Source organism: Zonotrichia albicollis, chromosome 5 (genome assembly GCF_047830755.1).
Source record: "Zonotrichia albicollis isolate bZonAlb1 chromosome 5, bZonAlb1.hap1, whole genome shotgun sequence".
NCBI lineage: Eukaryota > Metazoa > Chordata > Aves > Passeriformes > Passerellidae > Zonotrichia > Zonotrichia albicollis.
The window spans coordinates 40,149,067-40,172,686 of NC_133823.1; the positions used below are offsets into that span (position 1 = coordinate 40,149,067).

The 23,620-nt window shown below is 35.7% G+C and overlaps 1 protein-coding gene across 1 annotated transcript; it reads left to right on the forward strand.

Moving 5' to 3' along the window:
* Nucleotides 1–172: 172 nt before the first annotated feature.
* Nucleotides 173–22,504, forward strand: FGL1 (fibrinogen like 1). Its single transcript, XM_005483872.4, has 8 exons — nucleotides 173–240; nucleotides 4,500–4,573; nucleotides 9,707–9,893; nucleotides 12,316–12,475; nucleotides 13,189–13,286; nucleotides 14,197–14,285; nucleotides 15,147–15,334; nucleotides 19,181–22,504. Exons 2-8 carry the CDS (start codon nucleotides 4,508–4,510, stop codon nucleotides 19,338–19,340), a joined length of 948 nt encoding a protein of 315 aa, XP_005483929.1. The 5' UTR covers nucleotides 173–240; nucleotides 4,500–4,507; the 3' UTR covers nucleotides 19,341–22,504.
* The last annotated feature ends 1,116 nt before the right edge of the window (nucleotides 22,505–23,620 follow it).

Genomic DNA, 23,620 nt, shown 5'->3' on the forward strand with positions numbered 1-23,620 from the left:
TATTTTTGTTTCAGAAGTGTTGTGTTAGGCACAGAATTGCCATCATCTCCTTCTTATGTTGCAATTTAGTCTTGATAACTGGAACTTCTCAGCAGCATTCCAGCCCCATGACTCATAGCAGATGTAAGCCTCCACTCGGCAGAATTTAATAGCAAAAACAATCGCAGCTTGGGAAGGGCTCTGGAATTATTTGCAGTTTAAGAAGATTTAACAACTTTGGGTTCTGTCCAGAAGTTAAAGGTAAACATTTAGGGTACCTATGAGGGAAGAAGGAAGACGTGTGGCTAATTTCTATAGCTATGGTTTAAAAGTAATTTGTTTTTTGAAGGCCATATAATTGGTGCAGTATTGATAATGATGTATGAATGTTTTACCAGGATCTAGGTATTTTCCTGCATTTCTAGTTAGTTAATAAACCCACTATTTGAATCTGCAGTTTCTAAATTTGTAATACTATGGGCTATATGAACAAAGCTGCTTTTAGAACCTAAAAGTAAATAAAATCATGACTGAGATGAGGAAGACAGGGCAATTTTTGTAACACCACCAAATTTAAACAAAGCCAAATCTGTGCATGAGTTTAATAATTCAAATTTTAAGAAAGCAAACAAAAATTTTTCCAGTTATTTTCTATCCTTTCAGCAGATTCTCTCTTACTATTACTGTATTTATTAGCAATGCAAGTCTTATTGACACTGTGCCAACAGAAAGGAACAGGCATCTGTATTTCATCTAGTTTGTTGTCTCTTAAATTCAAAAAACTTAAGAACATTCTAATGGTTCAAAATTTTTGTAGTACAGAACTTCTTTAGTGTCATCAAATCTATTCAGTAATTTGTTATTTAAAGACTTGGAAAAAATATTATATTCAGGGGAAATTTGAATATAGGATTGGCTGTGTGTGTATCCTTTAAAGAAAGCCTAGGCACAGAGAAGAAAAAAGATATCTTTCTAGAATTTTGATTTCATAGCTTGGGGAAAAAATTGTGCCTAACTGTACAGTGCATATTCCAGGTGTAATCTTGGAATAGTAAATGAGTAACTCCAGGGATAAAATTTCAAGGTTTCACAAGAGTTGCACTTAAATTTAAATTGTTTCAAACAAAAAGTGATTTTTTTTCAGCTAACTGTTAAGGGCCTTTGTTTCAACTTGAAAATAAAATACCAAGTTTTTCTCACTCTAGCATATGGTGTGTGATAATTAATCCACATGTGTACTGTCTGAGATTAAGATTTTCCTGGAAAGGGATATCCCCTGTACAAATCTCTGGGGTTTTTTTTCCTTTTTGTTAAATCGACACAGGTGTTATAAAACAAGTCTTGGAAGTCTCTCAACAGTTGTTAACTCTTCAGGTTCATCTGTGAGTGTTTCAAATTTGTAATTTTTTGCAGTTTTTTTGAGGTAAAGTTTTTATTCAGTTGTGTACTGTCAGCAACAAGCTATATAACAAGGAGTGAATATTTAAAGGATTGAAGAAATTTGTTTAAGAAACTGACTTTCAAAGGAGTCTTCCTGGAGCAAGATGTTAAGCTTCCCTTGAGCAGGACTTCAGCTTTCCCTGTTACTGAATACTGTGGATGTGCACCTTCAGAGAACTGTTACTAACACAGCCTCTACTGAAACTTTTTTTTAGAAATGTGGGTAACTAAGTAAAAAGTACCCACATTAATTCCATGTCCAAACCTGATGTTTTAGTGTGTCAAAGTGCTTTGAATGTGTGAGGGGCTTGACCCTATTTGCCACTTTTCTTGTCACTGTAAAGTTGACCTCTCAGTGAATCTCATGTGACTGCAACTGTGAGACAGACAAACTACAGGAGTTCATGCCTGCTGAGAATCTGGCTTAAAGGTGTGAGGTCCAGGGCAAGCACTGCTGTTTGTCCTCTGACTTGTCTAGGTCTGCCTGCTGGGCAGTGACAGAAGCAGAGAAATGCTTTTAAGTCACCCATTTCCTTTCAGAACTTGAATTTTCAGGTCTCTTCCTAGTCTTTTTTACCTTCACCCTTTCTTTGGAGGACAGCAGCATAAAGATTTTGGTTTCCCCTAATTACTAGAGGTCCCTCTGTGGGTTTTTTTACCCTGTGTCTTCTCTGTTTCAGCCTTCCCTGTGTCTGACTGGTAGATCTGCCAAATGGAAGCCTCAGTTTCCCCTTTTTTATAAGCCTTTTGTTTTACATTCATAGTGAGCTTATATTGTGAGTGGATACAGGATTAATACTCTATCTTGAGCTTACTATCGAGTTTTCTTTCTTAAAAATGAAACTCCAGGATTAAAATATCTTCACAAATTTATTTAAATTGTCAAATTTAGAAAATTATGAGACTATGATTATATTTTGCTTTGTCTTTTGAGCATGTTTTAGTTCAGCACTAAAGCTGACATGGTGTCTCCCAAGTGCAGCCCTTATGAAGTTTCCCACAAAAGGAACATTCTATTGAAAGAGGCATCCCTAAATAGAAAGGTGACTTCATCTGAAGGTAACAAACTAAAGCAACTGTACACATTCTGCACTCCTCAGGTATTCATTCTTTTTGTGCAGCTTGGTCATAGCAGCTCATACATGCTGTAAGGTTCTTACCTGCCTTGATTGAGCCTCACTGTGTTCTATTTTTTTGTTTGTTTTTTTTACTCACATAAATTTCTCTGAACAGTATCCAAGATTTACTTGATAGTCTTTTCTAAAAAATAATACTGTTGTAAAGTTGTGTAATCCATTTAAGATCGGGGTTTATTTTAAGATTGATTGTGGTATTCAGGCATTCACAGTCAGTGAAATCATGATACAACAGTTCAAATACTAACACTAATGTGAGGGAAGATAATGTGGTTTCATAATTAAAATAACAGGGATGAAGTAGAGTATATGAAATATGAATCTTTCAGTGAAGAAAATAGAGTCCCTTCTCTCTTAGAAAACATATTTAAAATATGCAAGGATTCAGGCTAGCAGCTAGCAGAGACAGATAATTTCCAGGCTGTCCAGATAGCTAATGTACTCTTTGGTCACTCCTGTCACAGCCAGTGGCATCCCAACAGATGGCAACCGCTGCTTTCAAAACAGAAGTGACTGTAATATCTATAACTACTAATGTAATTTTACTAGCTATAATTTTAAAAAGCATACTAAGTATTTTATAGGTAAGTGTTGAAATCTGAGATTTGTTTGGGTTGTAATTTCTGCTTTTGCATAAAATTTTCAGATATTGGTGAAAATACAGTTGGACTTGTCCAATTTTGCACAAACTTATAAACATACTTCTCTTAAGCACCTTGCTTATCTTTGTACTCTAAAAAGCACAGTCTGCCAAAGTTCCACTCATATTTTATATTAATTCCTGTAGAAATATGAGTGGAAATTTTCATAAAGTTGTTTTTTCAATAAACACATGCTGGTATTGAGTCATTAATTACTATTAGAAGTTTTACACTAGGTCTAACTACAAATGCTTTAAATGTGTCACCATCCCTGGAACAATTCAAAAAATGTAGATGTGGTGCTTAGGGACAGACTTTAGTGGTGGGCCTGTCAATATTAAGTAATGGTTCAACTTGATGATCATGGAGATCTTTTTCTTAATATCTCCATGGTAAGAAGAGCAGAGTAGACACATATTCTGGTTTAATAAGGTGTTAACAATGCTAAATGAAAATATTCATAGTTACAAAAGACAAAAAATTCCTCAGTTGATAGCTTGCAGAAGTTTAAGTAATTAATTCAGAATAGTTTATGTATAATCTTTATAAATATTTTACTGATTGGCAGCCTTGTTTTCTCCTCTGTGAAAAGCACACATCTGTCTTACAAAATTGTTTTGCAGTTCTCTAAGCTAACATTTGCAAGGCAGTCAGATACAGTGGTGATTGGTTTGGCCCATAAAATAATTTTCATATGAAAAAATGGAGTTTAAAATGCTATGGGTCATAAAGTGCAAAGTATCCATAGTTATCATTTTAAAGATGCCATTCTTGTCACCGTTAGAATAAAAGCTGGTAACTATTTTGGATTTTTCCCCCAAATTACTTTATGACAGTAAAATTATCTTGATCCTCTCCTGGTGCACAAAATTTGCACAAATCTTTAGATCAAGGACAACTAGCTCAATTCAGAATTTAATTGTATATGATGGAGATCTTTCTCACAAATTTAAAAGACCAACAAGGAATATTTCTCCATTCTTCAGCTTGCTTAAAATGTTTCTTCTTTTGTCCTGAAAATAAAATGTGTGCTTTTGAATCTTGAATCGCCATCCTGAAATACACAGAGAGCTCTAATATAAAGTGGCCTAAAAGAATAAATTATCATTTTACTGGCTTTTGGAGTTGTATTTTATCAGACTATTTTAGACATTTGTAATGAATCCTGCATGTGCACTGTATTTACAATTTGCAAGAAAATATTTATAGGTTAAATAGATTATTTTTAATAAGATTTAAGATGTCAAGTGTAAATTTTAATGTTTAAGTTAACTAGTGTTTCCTTTGTTCCTCTACTTCACAGCTTCCAAAATGAAGATTTTGATAATGATTGATTTTGTCCTTGCAGCTAGCCTGATGGATGTCATTGGCAGCTCTGTAAGTTTTAGTAATTAAATATTTCTCTAGAGTTTCTTCTAAATACTGCATACCTTATTCTCCATAGTGCTCACAATGCACATCCCCTCCATAGTGCTCACAATCTCTACATACAATGGCAGAACCTTTGATGGGAAAGATTAGAATTAAAAAAAAAAAATGAAAGAATAAGGAAATATCTTCAAATAGTATTTAGTGGGGACAAGTTTCCAATAATGAAAGAGGAAACAAATGCATAAGTTTACACTGGAAGGTCCATCACTGGGTAATGACACCGAAAAAAGAAATCCTTTCAGTTTATGACTGGATCTGATGTGAAAAAGGAGACAATAAATCTTCCCTAGAACAGGTATCATATGGTGCATGGAGGCACATTGTACAGAAGGCACACAATTGCCATTCAGGTGTAATGCTAACTCAGAATTGCACCTGTAGTTCTGAGCAGTGTAGCTACAGAAAGGCGAAGCACAGGAGCTCCTGAAGCAGTGGCTGCAGCAGTGCTGTTTCTGGGCACTGACACCTGGCATGCAGAATGTTTCCGTCCTTTCCCACCTTGTCCACTGGCCCTACAACCTTTTCTCAAACAAAATCCATAACTTCATATTCTTACTTGTTTCCATGTAACTACATTGTAGTTCACAGTCAGAAACAATGATCAAAGCTCCTTCACTTCAAGCTCCCAAAGCCCTCTCCTATACATTCTGTTTCTCCAACAAAAACCCTAATAAAATCACACTTACTCCACAGTTTAAAATACTTCTAGCCTCACCAATGCTGCACTGCATGTCATGGCTGTCCTTACTAGTTTTATATCCACCTCCTAAATAGCAGAGACCTAAAGGGATTGAATTCTTGATTCATAATCGCCTAGGTGGAAGTAGTTGCTGAATTTACAACAATTTTTTGTGGATTACATTACCTTATTGAGAACTTTTGTTCAGATAAGTAGCTTTATAGAGGCAAAATGGGAATGACTCTCTAATCACTTCTGCTCAGTGGAGAAAAATATTAAATATTGCTAATTTCTGCAGAGGCCTACTGAGAAAAGAGGCATCACAGTCAAATGCATTTACTTACTTTTTAATTATTTTCATTTAGAATATTTTGGACTTAGCTGACCTTCTGAGTAAAAACTGGGAATATTCAGAACTTCATCTCAAAATTTTCACCTTTTAATCTAATTAAAACACTCATTTCAATATAGAGTTATTTTGGAGCTAATTCATACTATTAAAAGTAGACGAAATAGCACCACAGGTAAAAACCTTGTATTTTTATAGTTCTCATTAAGTATTCCGAGTCCAATTTGTAGCAATAATTTTAATGGAAGGTCACTGGCTGCTAAATAATTCACACAATAATGAAAGTGAATGCACATTAATTGCAGCAGCTGGTTAAATGTAGGATTGTGTGCCCAAGAGCAGAGCTGTCAGCAGTTGTTAGATAATTGCTTCTCAATGTGTAGTGCAAACAGTTGCTTCACTGAAACAGACAGAACAGGTTGTGTTCAGTCTGCTTTCAGTCAGTGGGCACCACTGTCCACTGGAGATAGCCACAGTAAAATCCACATTTTCTTGATTATTTCAACATTGTAATGATTTAACTTTGGTCCAAATATAACAAATGGAATAGCAATATGTGAGAACTGTAATTTGCATTTTGCTTTTTTATTACTATTTTATTACTCCAGCTTTGCACTGGAGTGGTTTAACCATTGGTTTAACTTCAATGATTTTTAAAGGATTATCCTGTGAAAAAAAGTGTAGCAGCACATTGCAAGAACAGCCTGGTAAACTAAAGATCTAAAAGCCATATTGATCCAATTGAAGTTGCAGTTACCTTGTCATTGTCCCATGAAAAAAATACACATGGAATTCCAAATATGAGAACTGTGGTTTTGCTGTTCAGCAGCAGAAGTCTAATGGGATTTGTCTGGAGTTGACAGAGAGACATTAGTGAGAATGCTGAAGCCAGGGAAAGAAGAGAAAGTATCAGACACCAGTACTTTTCATATGTAGATTATTTTCAAAACTATTTCTGCTCAAGCATTTTTCTTTTCTTTTCTTATGCTGTAATTATTCAGTATGGCTGGTCATATCTTGATTATCACTTCTAATTTACTCTCACTTCCTAAGCATTAAGAGCTTAAAACCTTTCAAATAAGGAAATTGCAATGTGTAGTGTAGATATATCACTGTTCACCCCATCATGAGTGTATTGTCTGCAAAGCAGATGAGAATCAGCTCACAGTTATTTTTATGAATTAATTTATATTTTTAAAGTAAATAATAACAAATGATGGATTTAAAACGCAAGTTTAAAAATAATATTTAGAGACGTAGCCTGTTGCAGACTTGTGTTTACTTTGGTTCAAAGGAATGGACCTTTTTTTGTGGTATATGACGTGGTGTCACTCTGAATTTAGATACCAAGTTTTTCTAAAGTAAGATAAATTTTTTTCAAGAAGTTCTATACTTGTACTATATAATTTAACCACAGCAGGAGAATGGCTTTTAGCAGTATGAAAGGGGAACTGATAGAGGCATTTCTTTCACCTGAAAGAATCATGTGTAGCTGCCTGTAGCTGCCTCTCCTAAATGCCCTGTCCCTTGCTCTCTGCAGAATGGAAGGTAGCTCTTTGTGGCTCAGATCTGCCACTGTCACAGAGGCTGCCCACTTGCAGTCCTGTCTGGGAAATTGTGAGGGCCTGGCAATGGGGGCCACCATTTTCAGGACTCTCCTATTGCATGTTATCGTGTTCTCCAAGCTTGTGAGGGCTGAGTTAAGACTGACACAGGCTAAGCTTCTCACTAAAACTGGTAACTGTGGCAGGGTGGCTTCTTTATCACTCTTAACTTAGTATGATTAGAATAAATATTTGGTCTGACCAGGAACATGGGATTTTTTGGACAGCTTTTCTTTTATATTTAGCATTAGCTCATCAGGGTGAGCCTGGAAATATTTTTTCAATACTTTTTTAATTTATTCACTCTTTCTCAATCCACCTCTCTCTCTCTCTCTCTCTCTCTCTCTCTCTCTAAATCTCTGCACTATAATTTTCTGTATTCTCAGAGGACCAGACTGACAATTTGCAGTCACCTGTCAAGGAAGCCTTTTCTGAATCTCCCGTTGAATCAATTTCCACTGAGTACAAAATTCAGCTTTTGTGAAGGGTTTGTGTGAAGCTGCAGACACCGCCCTGGAGAGGCTGCACAAAAAATAGTGCATCTTTTCTTTGTAACATGCGACGTCCCACATTAGCCAGTGCATACAGTCAAGTACCATCGCTCTAAGCCACTTTGCATGCCCATATGTTTACCTATTTTCTTCTCTTCTTTCCAGCTAGAAGAAAAAGATGATATGCTAAGCATCTCGTATAGCTATCAACAACTGAAAAAACATTTTCAAGCGAAGGTTCTTAAATCAGATAGAACTTTTGGGGTATTACCGAGTCGCTGGCCGCTGTGTCCCTCTAAAAAGGGCGTTTGTGCCTGTGGCCCTACAGCGTCCCCTTGTGGGCCAGCATCGGCGCAGGGCTCCGGCGGGGCTCAGCACAGCGGCCCGACCTGCCCGGCGTGGGCAGCACGAACACAGCCTGCTGAGCCTTTCCCTCTCGGACAGGTCGCTGACAAACTGCCTAGCTTGTCAGCGACCTGAAAAAATATGTATTTTTTTTCATATGTATACGTATATTTCCCCCCCCCCTCCATTCTTTTATTTCACTGTGTACTTTCCATTGCAGTTAAGTATGAATACACTTCAGTAATACTTGAGGCAGAAGTCCGTCTTCAGGATTGTTGATCAAATTTTTCAGTTGAACTAAATATTGCAGACAAATGGAACAATTTGTTGGAAGTGTTCATGGACAATGGGTGAAACCTGAGCTTGATGCAAATTAAAGTATGCAGACCGCACTGAGGTGCACCTCACTATGCACAGCAGTATGCTATTGCAGACATCTCTATAGTTTGGTGGGATAGGGCAATGTTCTGAGATATCAATTCTTCCATATAAATGGCAAATATTGCAGGCCTACATGTAAATAATGTTCCCGATGAATAAGGTAGCACCAATTTAGAACTATTGCAAATTTGACCTTGCCTGTCAGTTTTCCAGAAAGTCACCCTTTGATTTTGCCTTTACAGTGCTAGTTGTGCTCTTTTACAAGCTACTAAACTCTGCTTATATAAAATTTCAGTGTTACTGATGCAAAAGTTCTGTCATGTTTCCAAAGGCTTTTCTCCCTCCCACTGAAATCAAATTTATTTAATATATATTTTAAACCATACAGACTGTTTTAATTTAAGTTCTCCAGATCAGGTTGTGTTCACTTTGGCTGTTTTACCATAGTCTTTAATCTAAAACCAATTATTTATTGCTCAGCATGCATTCAGCATGTCAGAATTTGGAAGAGCTATTCCACTATTCCAGCCCTTGAGGGTCAAGCGAGTGCTAGGTAACACTGTATCAGAATTACCACATTTCTCACCCACTCTGCGTGGCAAAATTAAGTACAAAAGTCACAGCACAACATTGACTTTAACTTTTGTTTTAACTTTTATTTTTCATGTATATTCAGGGCTTCTTAGAGATTATTTTAGCATGCCAAAAATGAGCTTAAAACTTAACAATATTTATGTTGGCAGTGTTAGGATTCTTATCATATGAAGTGTGTAATTAAAAGCATTCAAAAATGCACTATGAAGTTGAAAACATATCCATGTGGATTGCATTTCTTTAAAACTCTTTAGAACCTTTAGAACAATATTAGTAGCAGGCTTCTCTGGATAGAGAATCTCTGTGCATGGAAGATGATAGAGATATTTTAGTGTTTTTCCCCAAAGTCCCTGCTGCATCTTTGCAGTTAGGGCTGGAAGCACTAAAGAGAAGGTCTCTTTGCAAAGTGTTCATAATGTGTATGTTTTATATATTACATGCAGTAACATTTGAAATAATTTTAAACAAAATAGCAACAGAGATGGAAGTCAACATAGTGTCTGTGGGAAATTGTGACCAAAATATTTTATTCAAGTTTAATTTTATTTATGTTTTGGTTGCTTGGCTCTTTGTGTCGCATGTTAAATATCACATAAAATGTGCTGATTTTACAATAAGATATGTTTTCCTCTCTAGGATTTACAGAAATGTTTTCAAGAGCAAATACGACTTCAGGGCCAGGTGAGGCTTCTGGAGCATCGTGTGAAACAGAAGCAGTTAAAAATTGTGCAACTCTTAGAGAAGAAAGAGATTCAGTACAGAGATTCAGAGAGAGAAGATGGAAACAGTGTCATTGACTTGGGAGGAACAAGACAGTATTCAGGTTAGAAATGGAGCTATTCTTTTCATTTCCCTTCATTGTAATGATACCCAGAAGCTTTAGCACAATTGGGCCTATTGAGATATTGTTTTAAAAACTCCTTGTAGAATGTTTGTTTAAAACACAGTGCTCAGCTTTTACCTAGACCTGTTGTGCAAGGAAAAATTGCTGATGTCAGATTGTAAAAATCAAGTGAGGATTTAAGAAGTTTACTGATTTATTAGTAGTGCATAACATGAAAAAATCAGTTAACAATCATAACTTAAAAACAAGCATAAATCTCAGCAATACAACAGACAAAAGCCAGACATTTACAAAATGTTCATCAGGAGTTTCAGATTTCTAAATGCTATTCTTTGACTAATGTCAGAAGTTCTAGCAATCTCAAAAATAACTAACAGCAGGGTTAATTCACATTCATACTTTCAAGTGGTTTCCTGGGTTACAAGCAACTGACTTTGTTCCAATCTGTAAAGTCCCTGAGACCTCCATATTTACACACATAAGCCTGGCACTATGGCATCTGCATCTCACTTTAATAACATTTTCACTGAGTTGGATTCAGCTCATGACATCACAGCTTTTAAATCCTGGTTTAAAGTTGTTTTTCTAATTTCACCAGCACTCTGGTGGTGATCCACTCCTTCTACAGTGGAAGGCCTTTAATAAGGGTATATAAGTATATAATAAACATCATCCAAACTCTTGATATAATAAAACAACATCCAAAACAATAGTTGGATTGAAAATACAATTTAGGAGACTGACTTCTAGGTGGTGTTTGTTTCTAGCTGTCCAGTGCTAGAAAGTCTTAACTACTATTATTTTTAATAGCCTTGATTGAATATGCTTGTAGTGCTTATGCTGCTGGAAGAAATACCAATATATATAACATTTGATCTCAAGGCATCAAATATAATAAAACACCATTAAAATGAAATAAAAAGCAGTTGCAAATCTAACATAAAAATTTTGGCTGTGTATTTATGTACTCAGCATTCTGGAACACTTTATTTTTATTATTAGAGCTGACTTACTTGTTACTGAAAAGATTATTAAAGCCACATTTCTCTGAAAGATATTTGTCCTTTCTTAGCATAAGCCTCAATTTATTCTTTTACAATGTTACTCTAATAAACAGATCTAACTTGTTCCTGTTTCTGATTATTTTTCCCCCATTATTTTTCACTTTCTTTACAGCTTGGAAAATGCCTTTCCTGTTCATACGGTATTATTTTCTTAAACTGCTCTAGCATTATAATATCAACAGAGCTGGATAAATTGAGTTAGATAGTGAGGGGGAAATTCCATACTATATACACCTGCTAAAAATTAAGATATGCTCGTGTTTTGCTTACCTACTAAGAAATTAATTTTCTCAAAGCCAACCACACATTGTCTATAAAGACAACTTAGCTGTTATTTAAATCATGTTTTCTATTAGAGTTTATTCAAATTCTGGCATAGCTATTTGTTTTCAGTATAAAGTGTTTATTTTCTATGTCTTATCTTCACTGACACTTTCACTGAAGAGAAATATAATAGTTTATAAAGTTCCAAGCAGGCCTGGAAGTTCAGCCAATTCAGAGAATTCCTTAAAGTTAATCAGCTCTACCTTAGCCAGGAAAAACAGAAATGCTGAAAATTATATGTCTTTTCTGTATGACTGCCTGATGTACATTACATATAAACAAAGAACTCATTTCATTTCTTAATTCCTAGAGGAAAGAACATAAGATTATACAATTACATTGCTGTAATATTTCTATGAGCTCTGAATTTTGTTATTGTTGTAAATTATATTCATCAACAGCAATGCAGACCAGACTGTGAATGGTGCCAAGCCAAAGTGGTATCATTTTACACACACACTGCACTTTTTGGGCGTAGTCTTCTGTATACTTTTGCTCCTATTTGATAGAAGGGACAGGAGAATCAGGCCCTGCAATTGTTTCTGGTTTTAAAAATGGAGATTCCATACTTTTGTTTCTGGCATTTCTGTGAACTTCTGGACATAGAAGTGCATGTTTGTTTTTAAAAGTTACTGTATGCTACATGTAATTTTAAGGTTGTAACAGGATTCGAATGTGGATGATACCACTGTAAATTAAAAGTGACACCACTTAAAACAGAGGAATTATTTTGCTAGTCAAGTAGAAACAAAAATGGTCATATTTCATTATGTGAAAATATTCTTTCAATGATATATCAAAATAATTACAGGCCAGCAAAGCTTTAGAGCAACACAAGTACAAAAAAATACCCAAAAGTCAAAGAAATGTGTTTGCAGAGACATTTCACTTTATTAGTGTGGTTCATATGTGACTTCTACATAACATGACTTGATTACTGTTACTGACTTGATTTCTGATTTTGCCATTAAGTACAGGACTAAAAATGTGTCCGATTAATGTTGTGTGAACAGATTGTGCAGAAATCTACAATGAAGGCCATAAGCAAAATGGATTTTATAAAATAAAACCAATCCAGAGTCCCAAGGAATTCTTTGCATTCTGTGACATGTCTGAAGGAGGTGGCTGGACTGTGTTTCAGAGACGTTCTGATGGCAGCCAGAATTTTGATAGGTAGGTACTAGATTTGGTAATTAAAACTGGAAACAAAGTGAAGAAACATTAACCAGATGATGCTAAGTTAAATCTGAACTTTAGAAGTAAATGAGTAAGTTGTTATCCCAGATAAAAGTGAGGAATGGTTATTCTGTGGAACAGCCTCCAGATGGGATACCACTTCTGGTTCTGGCTGTCTTCTGTGAGACATCCGTTCTGATCTTTTTCTGACAACATATGTATTTGACACAAGGACACTTCAATGTCAAATGCCTTAACAACTGTTGGAGCAAGGACTCTTAATGATGAGGAAAGATTGTCTTCTGCAATTAGTAAAAATAAAAAAAAAAAAAAGCAAGCAGTCTGAGGGCTCTTTGAGTAAAAATGTTCACAAACATGTCTAGTGGGAGGATGAGAAACAAAGCACCTCAGCTGAGACAAGAGAGGTTCAGACTGGATATAAGGAGAAACTTTTTCACCATGAAAAGAGTCAGCAGGTTCCCCAAAGAGAATGTGCAGTCTCCATCCTTGGAAGTTTTCAAGATCTGAACAGACAAACCCTGAACAACCTGGTCCGATCTCATGGCTGATTCTGGCTTGAGACTGACACTGGACTAGCTTGCCTCCTGAGGTTCCTTCCAGTTTGAGTTAATCTGTGATCTAAAATTGTTTTATAAAACATCCAAATAAACTTGCTTTTTTGAGAAATTAGTAATTTATACCCATTTCAGACTCTGGGCTGACTATGAAGAAGGCTTTGGAAATTTTGTTTTGAAAAATGGTGAATTTTGGCTTGGAAACAAAAATCTTCATTATTTGACCAATCAAGGTAAGATTTGTATTGTAACAATAGTCTTATTGTTTCTGTTTCTTTGCTCTTTCCAGGCAATTTTTTTGTTCCCCCTTTTTGTTATCATAAATCCTGAGTTCTGTTGTTAGTCTGCATGGATTTCTCTAAGTTTCAGAAAAAACCACATTTGAATATATGTTTTCTAACAAAAGGTTCAAAACTGTCCTTAGGCCACTGGCATACTGAGAGACAGGAGTCTACCTTAAAAGAATTGTCTCTATCCATTTTCCATCAGCATCACTAACAGTCCAGAGATGGGTATATGCTGTACCAAGACACTGATTCGGGGCTTTTTAGCTGTGTGGGCCATTACATGGAGGTAATTCTAGTCTAGTCCTGTTGATGCGGCCAGGAGTAGAAAGTTATTTCCGTCTTTCTAATAATCACTCAACGTAAGCTAACTTCTGCTTTGTTGTAGACTGCTGCAGATACCAAACTTACCCACTGGCTTAGCAGGCTAAATCATATAGAAATCAGTGCTACCAGGATGTGATCCTAGTATGAATTTATTAATTAATCTGATTTTCATAGATGAAAATTTATTGATGAGTTTTCACTATGCTTTCGCTACCACCTCAAATATTTTACTAAAATGTAAAACCTGTAAGGCCATATTTTTTTTACAATTTTTTCCCTGCATTTGAAAATTTGTATTGAAATAATTCTAAAATTTTCTAGGCTTAATAGAATTCACTCAGGTGAATAAGGCAAAGAATAGCAATATATGCTTTACTATGCATAAAGAAAGAAGATAAAATCCTATAAAATATGCTGAGGTGATAGAGATTTATGATAAAAACATGTTTTTTAATCTTCTACTGCAAAGCCCAGTTCCAAAAAGGAGTGAGATTGGCTAGCTTAACTAAAATAATTTGTGGTTTTTTTAAAGGGAATTATACTTTAAGAATTGATCTAACTGATTTTGAAGGAGAACGACGTTTTGCACAGTATGCAAGATTCAGAGTTGCAGGAGAAGAGGTAATAAAATATTAAATGACTAAATTTGGATTCTGTAGGCAAACAATAAACACACAGGTTCCCTAATTTCCATAAAGATTTGTGTAGAACCTTAATTTAAGGTTCTAAACCATATTTTCTTTCTTACACATGCTTATAATTTTCAAACACCTAATAAAAGTGATTTACTCTGATACATTAATTTCATACTTTCTGTAAGTGATATGAACAATTTCGGTTAATAAATAGATAAAAGCAGTTTTTCTATGTTTGTTGATATTACCAACAATAATGTGTTGCTATAGGACATGAAACAAAACAACGAGGACATTGGAATCTCCAAGATTAAAAGAAGGACATTTAATTTCAGACTCCAACATTTACAGATTTTCAAAAGTGACAGTGGATTGGATTGGAGGGTGACAGTGCCACCTCTCCAATGACACTGGACAAACCAACAGTCCATTACACATTTCCCCTCCTCCAGAAAAGAATGCAAAACAAAAAGTGTTACAGAAAAGCGCATGAGAAAGTTTGTTACAAGAATGTAAACATCAGAAGGCTTAGAAGAACTTAGAACAGAGTGACAATAATTATAGAAGATGTTCTGATTTGCTAATGTATACTGCAAACTAGCCCTAATGTTATTTTTATTAAGTCATTTATACATATGGTTAATGATAAATTTTATCCCTGTTCAGCATCTCTACAGCCTTTCAGTATTAAGGACATCATGTCTAAGTGGCAGGACATTTCTTAGCATAAAAATAGCAGCAAATGGAACAGGCTAGGTTCTTCTTTGTGGTTTCACTCTCTGACATGCTAAGGGCTAAAGACATTCAGGAATTTAATTTTCTTTTATTTCTTCACATTTTTTATTAGCATTCTTATGAGATGAGTTGTGGTGAATACTCTGGTACAGCTGGTGATTCCCTTACGGGTGGATTTCATCCTGAAGTGAAATGGTGGGCTGATCATCGAGGAATGAAATTCAGTACTAGAGACAGGGATAATGACAACTATGAAGGGAACTGTGCTGAAGAGGAAAAGGCTGGCTGGTGGTTTAACAGGTATTTTGATTTCATATGGGTACTGTCAACTATTTTGCTCCATGGGTATTCATAAAATAATAACATATGGTAGAAGATAGATTGGGATTGTTCATTTATTTGCAATGTGCCCTTGGCCCCTAGCAGAGATCTCAGTGCTGGTAAGACTGAGGCTCACCTTAGAAGGGACAGCACCTACTGTGCAGCTCAGGCTGGTCTGTGACAATGGCATTTGTCACAGGTCATCTTTGTTGTCAGTGAGGAGGAGATAATTCCGCCCCTCTGAGGTAAATAGATTTTACACAAGTAGGTCACGGAGAGTTTGCAGATACATCTCTGCTGTACTTCACTCTCACATTTCTCTTGTGTTGCACTAGACCAGATATGGCAGCACTGCAAATATCTGACAAGCTAAACTAGTGCCAGGTTATCAAGACTCATTTTTTTCACCTCACTTCACAGTACCTCACTCTTGTTATTCTTTCCAAATGGAGATGGTAATGTGTCCACTCAGTTTCTGTCAGTGTGCATGTCTGGACTGAGTGAAAGATTTTTTTAAATAGGGTTGAATAAGAGAATTTAAAAATTCAACTAACATGCAATATACCAAATCAAAAATAAAGGATAAAAATGGTAGCCTTAGCCTGTACAGATCAGCTGTGTTCTTTCCTGTAATTAAGTAAATAAATATAGCCACAAAAAAGAAGCTCTGCAATCAGCTGTGTAATAGAGAGGTTTAAAATACAGCTCAGGGAGGCACACTACTCTCTCACTGTGATCTCAGTTCACTTGGCAAGAGGTGCCAGGCTGGATCAACTCCATTGTTTCTGTTGTATCATCCTTTGTTTCTCTTTTTAACTCCTCATTTGCCAAATTCTGTTTTCATAAGCAGTCAGTGACCACCCTAACTGATATGATGTAGCTATTAACTCAGTGTTTCACAATTAAGTATTTATTTTAATACATTTTAATATATTTGCATGGATAGTCAGCCAGCAGAGTGTCTGAGACTTGGAAAAAGTCACATGCAGACAATATTTTTTTTTCATTTCTCAGGAAAACTAAGATATAAAAGGGAAAGGCAACTATGTTGGAGCTTCTTTTCCCATGAAATCAGAGCTTTTGTAAATTTAAAGGAGTATCTGGACCTCAAATCACATAAAACTGATATCATGCCATGGATTTCATTAATACTGAATTACCAATCACTTTTAGACCACTGAATAAGTTTTTTTGCCTTTTAAAAACTTTTTTTTTTAATATTGGATTGACCTGGACAAAAGAATGACCACTTTGCAAAAGTAGCTGCACAGCAGAACTTGACAGTTATTTATACCTTGTGTTGGTGCTACATAACTTCTAAAGATAGCTGACTCCTACTAGGCTAGTTCTTATTATGGTTGTGTAGCTCATGCTCTTAAAGTGACAGTCTAGCTTGATAATGAAAGTGAGTCACTAATAGTGTTATTTCACTGCTTTGTTATTGAATTTTTAATGTTAAGCCTAACATAAAACTGAACATTGCAAAATACCAGAAAATGTCAGTATCATTAAGTCCTACTCAAAAGGACAGTACTGGCAGAGAAAGGAAAGCACTCAGAAACACATATTTGTCATGCACAGATTAGCAAATATAGAAGGAATTAGTGCTCTTGGCTGGTTTGCATAAGAGCTCCCAGCTATGAAGGAATTGTTTATAGCCAGCTCTATGCTATCAGGATTAATGAAATACAGAAGAGCCCAGATAATATGAAAACCAAGGGACGTGACACAAGTGAGGCCACATGGAAGTAGCTCAGAATTAGTTTCAAGCCACCAGTCTCGCTCCAGCTCAGCATTTGTTGTCCTGGACTTCTGCAGAAAAATGGCCCCTTTTGTAAGCAGCAGAGATTTTTATCTTGAATGCAAGTCCACAGAGCTGAGTTCACTCCAGCACTACCTGCAGGTCATAAGCTTTCCAGTACCCAGGGTATTGCAAAGGTCATAAGTAGCTCATAAGAAGTGAGATGAAGTTCATAAAGGTTCATAAGTAATGACAGTGCACAATTCCAGTTGGACATCAGCTTATTCTCTCCCAGCACTCCCATTTTTAGTTATACCATGTATGGATGTTAAGAGGGATCTGTTAGGCAACAACTTGGGGCCAGATATCACCAACTCAAGTTTCCTGCCTTACCAATCACCCCAGAGACTGCATAACTATGTTCATGTGGGGTCAGTGGAGTCAATAAATCCAGGCAGAATTCAAAGGGTTCTTCAGGGAACCAACTTTTACATATGTCACACAGTTAATACATAATTCAGCTAAAATATCCATGGAGAGTTAATACATAATTGAGATAAAATATCCATGGACAGTTGAGAGTTGACTGTACTTTTGAAACTACTGCAGTGTAGTTTTTAACTTTATATTAGCCTATTGAAAAGACAGGAGGAACACAGGCTAACTTTAAGGTATTTATTGACTTGTGAATAATGAATGTTTTTTCACAATATCATATCACATGCCAGTTGTTAACTTAGTATGTACAGTTACTTTAGAAAACATCTGCTTGGATACTGAATACTCTGATTTTCACTATTCATGCTTCCCAACACTAATTAAGACTTTTTACTGGCTCATATTGCTGTTGGCAAAATTATGGTGTGCCTTCTTATGATTCTTTTAATGAAATCTGTGTTTTGATTTAAAGTAGGCAGAGTGCCTCCTCATTGCAGAATTTGTATGATTAGAAAGATTAGGTCAGCTTTGATACAAGTTTGCCATTCTCAAAAACAAACTCACTTTTGATGTCCACAATTTATAAGCTTTCAATTAAAACATTAAAAATTGTAAGCAAGAAATAAGGATATATAGATGAGCATTTTCCTGTCGAGTTTTTGTCATAGATTTTATCTCAGTTCTCAAAAACTTTGTTAATGAAGTGTGAGCAAAGCCAAAAAGACTAAGATTTGCCAGTAACAAAACTCATAACATTATTTGGAATGTTTTCTGCGTGCATATTTTCTGAAGTCTGCTTTTGGAATCCATCATGGTGTTCAACAGCTAGATATTAACAGCATTTATATTGAAATACTGAATTGGCAGATAAATCAAGCTGATTCATCACAATGTGCTGCAGAAGGAACAGCCAGTTTGCTCTCCACATAAATATCTAAGCTTGCTTCTCGTAGAAACCAGGCAAGTATCAAGGTTGTGCTGCTCCCTTTTCAAGCCTTTTGCTAGGGTTTTCTGTTTGTTTCAACCACTGTATTTAATAAACTATAACTGCATTTCTGCCTGAGTCTGTTAAAAACAACAAAATCCCCTCTACTTTGTGTAGTCAAATAAAATGCCAGCTCGGGTGATCCAGTGAATTGGTACACATGTAATTAGCTGTCAGAATTCATCTTTGTAAATAGAAGCCCACAGGTGGGCAGGCAAACTGATGGTGGTATTCAGGATTTTTCATACAAAATACCATGTGCTGTAACTGGAAAACTTCAAGAGGGCTACTCTGGAACAACAGAAAAACACAACAGTATTTCTTTCCCAGAGTGTGGTGTGTGCCCTGCTGTCTTCCATCCTGAACAGCTCTGGAAAAATTTTCCACTGAAACAAATTACCAGGAAAAACTCCAAGGGCTAGTAATGTCAAAAAACATGGAAAGAAAAAGCAGCACTTTTGGTTAAAAGAAGCAAAACGCATTTGCAATTCTTCCCTAATTAAAACCCTGTTGTTTATGCGCAAATGCAAATTTATGCAGCTGTCTAACTAGGCTGGCATCAGCGTGGCAAAATTTTTTGACTCACAGAGAAATAAATAACAAATGCATGGAACTTTTCAGCAGGAGGCCTTATTGCTGGTTCCCTTTACTTTCCCACCAGGTGTCACTCTGCCAACCTGAATGGTTTGTACTACAGAGGTCCCTACACTGCCAAGACAGACAACGGGATTGTTTGGTACACCTGGCACGGGTGGTGGTATTCTCTGAAATCTGTTGTCATGAAGGTCAGACCGGCAGACTTTGAATTTAATATTGTTTAAATATTCTATTAACACTATTCACCTGATTAATCTTTTAGGAAATTAATTCCAAATCAAAATGGGCAGAATTTACTTCTCAATCTATGCATATATAAATTTGGAATGATTCCTGTGCAACCAGTAGTTTTATGAGATGTAAGTGAAAAGACAAGATAGCTTTAGATACAAATATTAATGCTAATAGGTCCAAGTATTTTTTTAAGAAGGCAAGTGTTTACCTAGGAAAAATGACATCTTCATTAAGATGGCGAATTTTTGGATTTCCAGTAACTCCAAATGCTTTCACGCTTAAAAACAACAGCATTGTTACTGTGCTGTCTCAAAATGAAAAGTAATTGTGCTTACTCAATAAAAAAAAAGACCCTACTCAAATAAAAGCAAAAGGTTTACTCAGTGGATGGAACATGCCTACTTTGGGAAGATTCAAGACTTCTGGAATGAGTTTCCTGTAAATCCCTCTGATGTAAAGGTTGCATGTGTTGTGTACATAGTGTACATAAAAGGTTTAAAGAATGGGGCAGGGAACTGAAGAAAGACAAGGGGTGCTGCCAGGGTACAATCAATTGAATACAGCATAGAGAAGTGGATTGTCTGTTGTTTGCTGAGGCATTTCTAGGGCTGATCACAACATTTCAATAATTTTCAAACATTTAAAAACGTTTTTAGATGGACAGTAATTATGCTTTTCTCTTTATTGGTAACCATAATGCTTTTTCTTTTTCTTTTTCTTTTTCTTTTTCTTTTTCTTTTTCTTTTTCTTTTTCTTTTTCTTTTTCTTTTTATCTTTTTTTTTTTTGTCCTTTTTCTTTTTTTTTTGTTAGATTTTACAACTCTCTAATTTTGAATGTCCTGTCCAGTCACTTGCTCTCCTTTCCCTATATACTTGTCTAAACTCTCTGGGCTTTACTCCATTTCAAGTTGCATATCCATATTTTTCTTGTACAAGAATAATGGTAAGAGAGACTTGCTTACCCCTGGATTTTGTGCCAGGCACTACAATAGACTCTAACAGCCAGTAATAACAAGAGTTGCTGATAAGTGCTTGCTGCCCTGGAGAAGATAGGAATATTCTCTAGAAAGCTATCCAATGAAATGTAGTCCATTTCTGCTGGGCAGATGCAAATGAAGACTTCAAAGAAAATATAGACCTAAGCTTGCTTTCCTAAAATAATTTTGCTTTTGTGGCTGAACTGCCACTCTCTCTTCCCCTGTCCAAATACAGTTTTGAACATGGCAGCCACTTTCAATCATGCTTAAAATAATGAAACTAAGTTTTGGTAAATGTCAGTTTATAACTACATTGCTATGAATACAGGACAGCTGAATTGTAACTCTCTGCATGGCAATTTTTCCTTCCATTTTCATCCTCCCGAAACAAAATTTTGTAAAGAATCCTTGAGAGAATTGCATGGAATAAGGGAGGGAGGACGTTTGTAACAAATGGGGGGAAGAAAGAGAGTTCTTATGAAACAATCTCACTCAATAAGATAAATCATGCTACACCTAAACAAAAACAAACAAAAAAGTGTGCAGAAAAAACAGGGCTCAGGCAGCTAAAATAATGTTATAATGTAAAAATTGTGCCAATGAAAATCTGCAGTTTTAGAGGTTTTAAGGTCCCTTTTTTTTATGGTAATAGCAGATATTCTAGATAATCCAGTCTTTTTCTTGATGTATCAACTGATACTGTGCTAGAGATTTCTAGCCTTTAGCACATCCCTGTACCCATGCATGAGAGGAACAATGAACAGTTATGCAACTGCTTATTTTGAACTTTGTTTAATTAATTTTACCAAATTACATTTGGTATCTGGGAGGAAGGCCCATCTTGTGTGTGTCTAAGGGGGTAAGGGGGAGGGAGGGAAGTAAAGAGAGAGAGAGAGAGAGAGAGAGAGAGAGAGAGAGAGAGTGTAAGATAAATTCAACATTAAAACAGAAAATCTGATAAAGTATTTTTATTCGATTTTATTACATGTAACTTAAATTGGGTTCCTATGTAACTATGCAAATGTCTGTAGGTATGGGTTATTAATAACGTGATGGAAGTTTTGGAGTAGTTGAAAAAATGTTCTAAGTATGGTATTTCCCATAATGATTTTCAAATTATTTTTTCACTCTAAGAGGAGAAAGCTTTAATTATTTGGAAAAAAAAATCCCCAAACAAACAGAATGTCATTATATAGGAATTGTAAAAACATCTTTAGTTTTTCACTAAAATGGAAAGATTAACTCATTAATTTGGAGAGTATCAAGGCAGATCATATTCCACTAAAATAAAAGACAAGGAGGATTTGTGCATAGGAAAGTTGGGTTTTCAATACCAAAAAAAGGACTTTCAAAATTTACAGATAGTGCTCACAAAATCTATGATAATTTTTAATATACTGCAACATAAATCCTAATGAAATCTTTTGGCTGAGTGAGGGTGCTTTTGACATATTCTGATATAAAATTTGACTCCTTTTCTTTACTGTAAATCATAAAATGAAGAAGAATCAAATCTGTCTTCGTACATCTTCAAATTCAGTTCTGTGTTTTTGTATATTTGGACTGAATGCTCTTCTGAACAAGGAAGCATCTAGCATACTGTCAGCAATATACAAATATTGTATTTTTAATTTCCACCACTTTTCCATGGCCTTTCTTTGTGCAATAAATTTTTCTGACCACATGAAAAGCATGTCAAAGTGTTGTAATTCAAAATGGTCATATAATTGTTCTTAAATAAACAAACCATTTATTTTCAAAAGGGAAGTTTTAATAGTTACCAGGCAAGACACACGGTTGGGAAAGAATTCTTTCCTCTGCCAGACTTGCCTGTTGACATAAATTTATTTTCTCAACAGGTACAAACATGTTCTAAATAGTCTTTATTATTACAAGATAGCAGAACACAGGCCAGTTTATTTGTTCTGGTGTTAGAGAGAACATTGTTCCCAAACAACTGAAAATGAATACCTACTATTTCATAGAAATCATTTAACGCAAAAGAATAAGAATTGAGGAAATAACAATGAAAATGTTTTGTTAGTCATGGTAATAAAGAGCATCATGATATTTACCAGCAATGTGGAATCAACAATACATATTTTTGTAATATCTGTTCAAGGGAAACACTCGTATTTTATCTCCATGGCTGTGTTCTTGCATTTGCTCAACCTATTGGAGAGTAAAAGAATGGAAAGCTCAATTCTAGATGAATTAAATGAGCAGTAACAGAGCCTTTTATGTTACAGCATTTGTTTTCCCTAGAATTTGTAGAATGCATTTACAGAGCTCAGGTACCGCAGTCTGGCCTATGACTTTCCATTGGAGATTCTTCTCTTTAGCTCTAATGTTTTGCTACAGTCTACCTCTCCTCACCATTCCCAAAACTATGACTTCTCATACCAATATCTGAATGTCTTTTGTAAGTATAACATTTTGTTCTGTCAGAGCTACTTCTTCTTGCTCTTGAAATGGTACGAGACCAAGGTTGCCCGGTCTGTGAACATTCCTGTCATGTTCCTTTAGTTCACTTCTCATCTCAGAAGAACAAGCTAATTTTTTGCTCATTTTTCGTCAGCAGTCAGTTCTCTTTGGCAGTTGTAACAGAGGTAGAAAGAGCAGAAGTATCCAGGCAAGAATTCTGTATCTCCATTTGGAAAAATTGGAAACATTTGCACTTATTTCTGGGTTGTGGGGTTGGGTTGGTATTTTTTTTGTTTGTTTGGTTGGTTTTGGGGTTTTTTGGGGGGGAGGGTGGGTTTGTTGGTTTTTTAAAAATTATTTATGAAGTGGTCAAATCGGAAAGAAAAAATGGAGCTTTCAAAACCAGGAAGTACTTTGAAATGAGTGTAAGTATGTTTGCTATTTCCTCAGAGCAGGTCTGAGAATTGGGAATTTGGTAAGGCTTCAAACATTTAGCTAAAATCCATATGTTCAGAGGAAGGTTCAAATTTTTGTTGAAGTGCTTCTTCAAAGAGGGTATAAAACTTTACAGTGATAGTGGCTTTTTTGATGCTTAATTAAGGGTTTTTTTGCTGAATACACAGCGTTCATCAAAATTTTTCTTTTCCAAGTACCCGGGGGCCCTCTTAATCTTTATTTAGTGCAGGATGAAATCCAGCTTGTCATTGCTATATCTTCAGTTAACTAAGACAGTTTCTCTTAATCCCACCCTAATGGTAAATAGACTGCATCAGAAACATAATGCTGATACACAAACATTAAATAAACGGCCTTGGGGCCAAATTCACGTTTGTTTGCTTGCAGAAGCAGCAAAATATGGCCTTTGCATA